This window comes from Nannobrachium achirus, assembly GCF_963921795.1.
Source record: "Nannobrachium achirus genome assembly, chromosome: 5".
NCBI lineage: Eukaryota > Metazoa > Chordata > Actinopteri > Myctophiformes > Myctophidae > Nannobrachium > Nannobrachium achirus.
The window spans coordinates 8,015,704-8,023,492 of record NC_137814.1 but is presented as its reverse complement, the minus strand read 5'-3'; the positions used below and the strand labels follow the sequence as shown (position 1 = coordinate 8,023,492).

Sequence of the window (7,789 nt, the reverse complement as noted above, 5' to 3'; positions counted from 1 at the left end):
CCTCCCTCCCTCCCTCCCTCCACTGGCTCCTCCCTCCACTGGCCCCTCCCTCCCACAACACACTGCTCTCTCTCTTTTGTTTTGTCATTGTCGCACATTGATTGTTCTGCCTCTTTGGAACCTGAAAATAACACTCTTCTTCTTCTCCGGCGGCTACGCGCTCTATGGCCATATCACACACACACACACACACACACACACACACACACACACACACACACACACACAAATGCATGCTCACAAAAGATATGGACTCACGTGACGTAATTTATTTGTTTAGATCAGTGGTTCTCCGTTTTAATTTCAAGGAGCCCCATAAAGGCCCATTCCCACTGGGCCAGAGAAACAGATAAAAAAATATCTTTCTCCATTCAAGTGGATGGTAAGATACAGATACAAAATATCGGTCACAGAATATCTTTTTTTTATCAGTATCTTGCCATCCACTTGAATGGAAAAATATCTGTCACAGATATATATATATATTTTTTTTTTATCTTACCATCCACTTGAATGGAGAAAGATATTTTTTTTATCTGTTTATCTGGCCCAGTGGGAATGGGCCTTAACTCTTGAGAGCCTACTAAAACCTTGCATTTGGACCCTCCCCGGACCCCAATTATTTGAGAACCACTGACTTTAGATAAAAGATCTTGATTATTCTAACCGAGCAGATAATCTTTCTGCTCGTTTCATCTCCTTCCCCAATCAGAGGGCTGACCGTGTGAGACCAGTGCACCACCCACACCACCACACCTGTGTGGTGGGTGGTGTGTTTGGAAAGGTTTTTGCAAGGGTCTTTCTTTCCATGCTAGAATTAGTTATAATATTTCAACTCCTCACAGGTTTGGTCTGTGTTGTTGTTTGACTGCTACAGCAAGCATGTCGTGGGCTGTAACCAACAGCAGGTGGCACTGTGACTCTGACGTTTAATATAATGCCAGATCACTGCAGCAGCAGCAGAGAGAGATGGCTGCCCTCAAGCGTGTGTACATACATTTGTACATACATGTGTACATACTGTACATACATACACACACACTAATAACACATGTAACACATAGGTGTACATGTAGTGCACTCACAGATACCATACAGAAATGTGTCAGTGATGTCTGTGAATATTCTTTCCACACTCACAAAGAGACATATTGTATTGTACACGCGTACGTCAACGCTACGCTACGAAGCAACATCTGGAGTGTTAATTTAACCCTGAGACTGTACAAATGGACTCCCTTACAACACTGTTTTAGTGGTCCGTGTGTGGCATAGTTACAGCTAGTCCTTTGGAAAATGTTTTAAAACGTATAAAATAAAATAAAAAATACATTTTACAATTACCTTTATTAGGCTATATCAAAAATATGTTGAAGTCCAACAAATTTAAGTAATGTTTAGAATTTATAATTATGTTTTGGAATTTAGAATTATGTTTTAGAATTTAGAATTATGTTTTAGAATTTAGAATTATGTTTTAGAATTTAGAATTATGTGCAGTGTGGGAGGAAAATGCTTTGAAATTAAATATTGATGGACTTCGTTGCGCCGCAGTGTCATGCACTGAAAATAGCCAATATACAAGCTCACAACGTGTCGAGCTGCGACGCATTGCGAGCTTGTAAACAGGCTATTCTTTTGGTGTGCGCGATTAAGTATAAATCAGACTTTTAGGATCATTAATGTTAAAGAATAAAATAGAAATGACTGTGTTATGCCTTGTTGTATCCTAAATGTATATAGGCTATTGTTGTGGAGTGGGGTGAATTGGTTGAAATATGCTATAGTGGTCCATTAATAAAAAATAAAAAACAAGAATGTTGAGAAGAATGAGAAGCACTCATATTTTCAAACTCTCGTATCGTCGTTGTCGGGTGGAAACCTTGTATATCCAAAACAGTTCGTTTTGCATTTTATCGTTTTAAAAATGATTTAAACTAGTGAAAACAGCCGATCTACAAGCACACAACGCCTCGCACCGCGAGGCGTTGTGTGCTTGTAGATCTGCTATTTTCGTTTTGTGCAATAGTCTTGTGTGATGATGAACCAGGGCTTTACTTTAGGGAAAAACGTACAAATTTGAAACTTGGGAGATACGAGGTTTCCACCCAACAATGACGATTATGTTAAATGAACACTCCAGATGTTAGCGATAAGACTTGATGTCTTAGTCTTCTGAGAAGGGAAGGAGAGGAGCACTATTCATATTTAGTCAGCCATGTTGTTGTTCTTTGGTATAGTTGTTCTTTGGTATTATCATTTTTTCGGACATCAGAATGTCCTGCTATGTGTGTGCTAGAGCTTAGCAAAAAAAGATACAAAAATAACGTACATTTGTCGTGTGTGTGTGTGTGTGTGTGTGTGTGTGTGTGTGTGTGTGTGTGTGTGTGTGTGTGTGTGTGTGTGTGTGTGTGTGTGTGTGTGTGTGTGTGTGTGTGTTCGCTCATAGGGCGCGTTCCCTTCCTTAACCACTCCAAACCTGTCATCCCTATTTTTGGGGGCAGAACTTTTCACACGTAGCAGAAAAAAATAGCAGATCTACACTTTTTCCGGCTATTTCTGCCCCCGCACGACACCGACTTACAGTAGTTTTTATAAAATAGGGCTTAAGTGGTTAAAAGCGATTCGGTTCTTTTGTTTTCGTATTTCTCGTCGAAGAAGAACACAATCCGAAATGCAAAACTGGGGTTGGCGTTTTGAACATGAACAACGCAAAGTAGTAAAAACAGTTCCATCTGATTCATCTACGGAGGTAATCAGTCGTTCGCACGTTGGGAGTAGATGAAGGAGATGGGGTCTTCAATGGGGAGGGGAGGGGAGGGGGAGGGGGTGTCTGGAGCAAAACAACTACATACCCTGTAGCTGTCGAGGACATAAACGTTAAATAAACCCACTGCTTTTGGGCCAAAAATAAAAGACCACCCCCCCTTCCTCCTACATCCATCCGTGTCATCCCTTCAAACTTCTTTTTCAACTTCAAGGGACCGCACGTAACTCGGAGAGCGTACCAATCGGTACGCTCTTAGAGTTACAGACCTGTAATGGTCCATTTGAAACCCCACCCACCCCTCCAAGGAACCCCCGAGGGTCCCCACTGCAACCCCAGCACTTTGCGAAGCGCCGCTTTTCTTTCAGGCCTTGATGGAAAACGTGGAGGAGGACGAAGAGGTGCCGGGATGAACTGGCGAGGCGTTGTTGTTGTTGTTGCTGTTGTTTCCGTGAGGGGCGTGCACGTGGCCGTGCACACCCCCCTGGTGGTGGTGGTTGTGGCTGTTGTTGTTGTGGTGGTGGTGGCCGTGGCTGTTGCCGCCGCCGCTGTTGTGCTGCTCGACGTCCTGCGCCGCCGCCGAGCCCCAGCGGTCGTGGGAGCGCCGGCGCGAGTTCATGAAGAAGTTGGAGACGGTGGTGAGCTCCAGGCCCAGCTGCTGCGAGATGGTGATCTGCATCTCCTTGGACGGCCGGCGGTTCTCGCGGAAGATGGCTACCAGGGTGCGGCGCTGCAGGTCGGTGAAGACCAGCCGCTGCTTCTTGGGCAGCTGGCTCCGCTCGCGGCCCTGGTCCTGCTCCTTGCGCTTACATGCTGCACGGGGGGGGGGGGGGGGGGGAGGACAGAGGAACATTTGGGGGAAAACGTTTATTTTCGGTGAAGAATGCGCAGAAGCCAAACCAGGTGCTCAAAGGATATTTAAAAATAAAGTCTAAAACAGGGCTACTCAACTTAAGATTGCTCAGGGGCCACTCAGCAAAATACAAAAAGGTTCAAGGGCCGCAAGCTAAAAATGACGGTCCTATTTTGGACGCTTAGACTTTTGTAAGACACTTATGAGCGATCGCCAGGTCTCATACACAAACTTTAGAAGGCAATGAGCGACCGCCAGGTCACATACACAGACTTTAGAAGGCAATGAGCGACCGCCAGGTCACATACACAGACTTTAGAAGGCAATGAGCGACCGCCAGGTCACATACACAAACTTTAGAAGGCAATGAGCGACCGCCAGGTCACATACACAGACTTTAGAAGGCAATGAGGCAATCAGGAGGGTACATGTGAAATGGGCCAGTTCCATGTTGATGACATGACTTTAGAGATAGGCCTACTGTGTACTGCTTTGTAAAGTAGCTGTAGCTGGGTAGATGGGCCCAAATGACCCAAATGTATGGCCTGTTACGGAACATGTGGGTCCTTTGGGTCACTCTTATTTGATAGGATTTCTTTATTGTTTTCTTTATATTATTTTTTTTAATACGTTATTGGATATTCATGATCATGATGGTCTATCTTAAACAGCTCTAAATCACACACTGACACAACACCCCAATTTATCAAAATGCTGTTCGGATGTTGGTGTCACTATTCTCATTGTGCTATAATCCATAAGTAATTAGAGGTCCATGCATATGCATGGGGCTGGGCACAATGGAGCTGAATTATGAAATCTAAATGAGGACAGCAGCATCAGAACAGTGTGAAGAGTTTGGTGTGATTATGTTTTCAGACTTCAACAACAATCATGAATAAGACGATATATCTTAGTTATGGGATGGAAAGAAAACGGTTTTGAGTAATCAAATCTTATTAGCCACTTGAAAATTATTGCGCCGCCATTCTGAGACTAACAGTCAGCGAAAAGCCGACCTACAAGCTAGGCAGAAGATATGTAGCACGAAAACAGGAGGGCATCTTGTACAGAGCCCTTGGGTATCCGGTCAACTAAGTATAGGGTTTGAGCAGGGGTCTCAGGGGATGGCAGTTGCCACCCTATAGTGATAACATTTGACCTTTTGTTGTTTTTTTTGCCACCATACATTTATTGATTGACCACTTTTAACCTGGCATCCCTATTTTGGGCATATCGTAAACAAACATTTTCAATGCTCTCCCCCAGCTTGTAGATACTCCCCAAGTTTACTTAACTTTTTTCATTTATTTTTAATATCTTTTGGGAAAATGGAAAAAAGTACGAAAATGAATTATTACAAATAAATTAAAAAGGTTCTTGGAAAAACACGACCTGCTCACATATTAGGAGGGTATTATGAGTCTGTGCCACCCCGGCTGGTGAGAAATCATGACAATAAACAAAAAAAATTGTTGTACCCTCGTCTTTTTTTGCTCTATGATGCTAACAGAGGTTGTAACAAAACAATGGATACCTTCAGGTCGACATAATGAAAAGACATTTGGTATGCTTTTCACACCTCTTTCTCCCCAATGTCGTCGTTATGACAATTCATTCATTCAGTTCATTCCTCCACACACATGTCTGTGTGCTGTCACCCTCCCCCCCCCCCCCCCCCCCCCCCCTGGCTTCCCTCCCAGAGGCAGCGCCACAGATCACTTTCAACCCAGTGTCAAAACCAACAAAGGGTCAAACTCTTTTTTCAGCTATACCACCAAAATGTGGAAAGCCTTACCGAAGGCCATAAAGGAGTGTGGATCACTAGCATCCTTTAAAATTGCCCTGAAAAACCACTTTCAGGCAGCAGCCGTAAAAAAAACGAACCTAGCCCAACCCTCCCCTCCCCTGCCCCTTCTTTGTATATACTTACTGTTTGTTTAGAATGACTGTTTTCCTTTTTTTTATTTTTTTATCTCATTTTTCTTTTTCTTTACATATCTACTGCATAGTACTGTGTTCTATTCGTCTGTCATTCAATGTTATATGAGATACTTTAATGGTTTCCTGTGGAAATAAGCTTATAGTCTTTTCATGGATCGCCTTTTAGTAGACCTTGTACCAGTGAACTGTACCGTCATGAAACTGTACCTTTTCCTATGCAAACTTCTAATAAAGTCTTCAATCGATCAATCCCCCGAACACAGGCTTGTGTTGGTAGATGCTGGACGAAGCCAGATGCACCACAGTAATCACACACTGATTAAGGGAACATCACCATGACAACAACAACACAAAGATAGTTGTGTGAATGTTAAGACCTGGAACGCATTATTACTTTAGTCTTTAACCATTATGTTATGCTTTAACTAATAGATATACAAGATATACAAAGCTCACAGCGCGGCACCAAGCTTGTAGATCTGCTATTTTTTGAAAAATCGTGAACATTTGTGCAAGTCTTTGCATATATTGACCCGATTCTATAAATGTCTTCTAAATCAGTGGTTCTCAAAGTTTTCATGTCAAGGACCCCCCAAATTAAATTTATTTGGCCGCAGACCCCCATCTCAATGTTGTTCCAGCCAGGGACCCCCAGAAGCATAGCCTTGTAAACCACCAACTTCCTACCAGAAGCAGAGATTTGCGTTACAAAAAAAAAAAAAATCGCACCTGTGCGAAGTGAGCGGTGCAAACTAATTCCTGTAAGGGCGCCTGCACGAATCAGTGTTGATAGGCATGCATGGCAATATTCTTTGTGTTGTGTATGATGTCAGTCTAGAGGTCTGCTCAGACTATATAAGGTTTTCGTGTGTCCTGACCTTTACACCGGCTCAAAACGAACACCTCCCAGGATTCGAAACAGCAACCATAGACTGCAGGGTTTAATGTAGCGTGGTCGCTGTCTTGAATCCTGGGTGGGGGTCGATTTGCGCCAGAAAGGTCCAGGATATGCGGTTGGTCAGACTTTTTCCCTCTAACTTTGACTGGCGGCCAACGCCAAGAAGTGCTGGGTTGCCTCTTGGAAACAGATTATGTCGGGACTCGGGAGTATATTATGCGCAACATACCAGCCAGGTTTGTTAGTATCCTTGACCAGACCAAAGGCTAATAACAATTTATCGTGCACATTCATGTCACCAGAAACTCCATTTTGAGTAGCCGAGATGCAGGAGAAACTCCTAATTGTCGCTGTCTGAAACCAGATAGAGCCAAATAGAGCTTCTTGTGGGTTATAAAGCAAGGGGGAGACAGAGGGAGAACAGACAGGAGGTCAGACAAACAGCCTGGCCATTAACAGCCTGGTGGCAGTCAAAGAGTGAATAGAAGAGAAAAATAATATGCAGTCCAGACCAGAAGCTCAAACAAAATAGACAGAGGGCAGAACGGAGAGGGGGTTTAGGAAAAGTCCAGGATATGAAACAACCTGGCCATTACGCCTGGACCTTTCATGAACTTTAAACCGGTCTCAAGTGCAAGTGTAATGGCCAAGACAGATCTAAATTAGCATGAACAACACAGCATTTGATTGGTCTGTTCTGTTTGGCTAACACATGTCGTCACGAGTAGAACGGTTTCTGATTGGTCGATTCTAATGTTTAGTTAATCAACTAGCCAATCGATGAAGAATGAAATAATCGTCCCGTGCTAATATGTTTTAGCTAAATAAACCGAAAGTAAAATATAGGAGCGGTTTGCACCGCTCAAAAATAGCAGATCTATAAGCTTGCAGCGCGGCCCTTGGTGCCGTGCTGTGAGCTTGTATATCTGCTATTTTTGAGCTGATGTGGTTCTACTTTTAAAGGGTTCATATTTTAGATTGTAATTTATAGACAAAAGAAAAAGTGAGTGTAAAAATGTTTTATTTTGCTTCGTTTACCGTGTTTACTGTGCTAAAATGTGGGGCATGCGTACAAGTGGCTAAATATGTATTTTAGACACAATAAGCCAGCAGTGTCTTTATTGCTATTTACAGTAACACTTCTAGCCCCCATAAGTCACATCCAACCATGAAAGGTTACGTTGTATCTTGGGAATGGGCTTATTCTGTGTAAAATGACACATTTAGCCACTTGTACGCATGCCCCCAACCACTGAAATAAGAATCTCTTAAACAATAGAAAGTAATTAATAATGTTAACACTCATCTTTTATATTCTTTAATTACA

At 42.9% G+C, this 7,789-nt stretch overlaps 1 protein-coding gene across 1 annotated transcript in view; it reads right to left on the bottom strand.

Annotated features, from left to right (window-relative positions):
- Positions 1-3,131: 3,131 nt before the first annotated feature.
- The window catches only part of onecut3b (one cut homeobox 3b), a gene marked incomplete at both ends in the record, with an annotated part of 41,519 nt that continues 36,861 nt past the window's right edge, over positions 3,132-7,789 (bottom strand). The window contains 2 exons of the mRNA XM_080725514.1: positions 3,132-3,270; positions 3,325-3,580. Of these exons, the coding sequence (XP_080581640.1) occupies positions 3,132-3,270; positions 3,325-3,580 (395 nt within the window). The remainder of the gene's footprint in view (positions 3,271-3,324; positions 3,581-7,789) is intronic.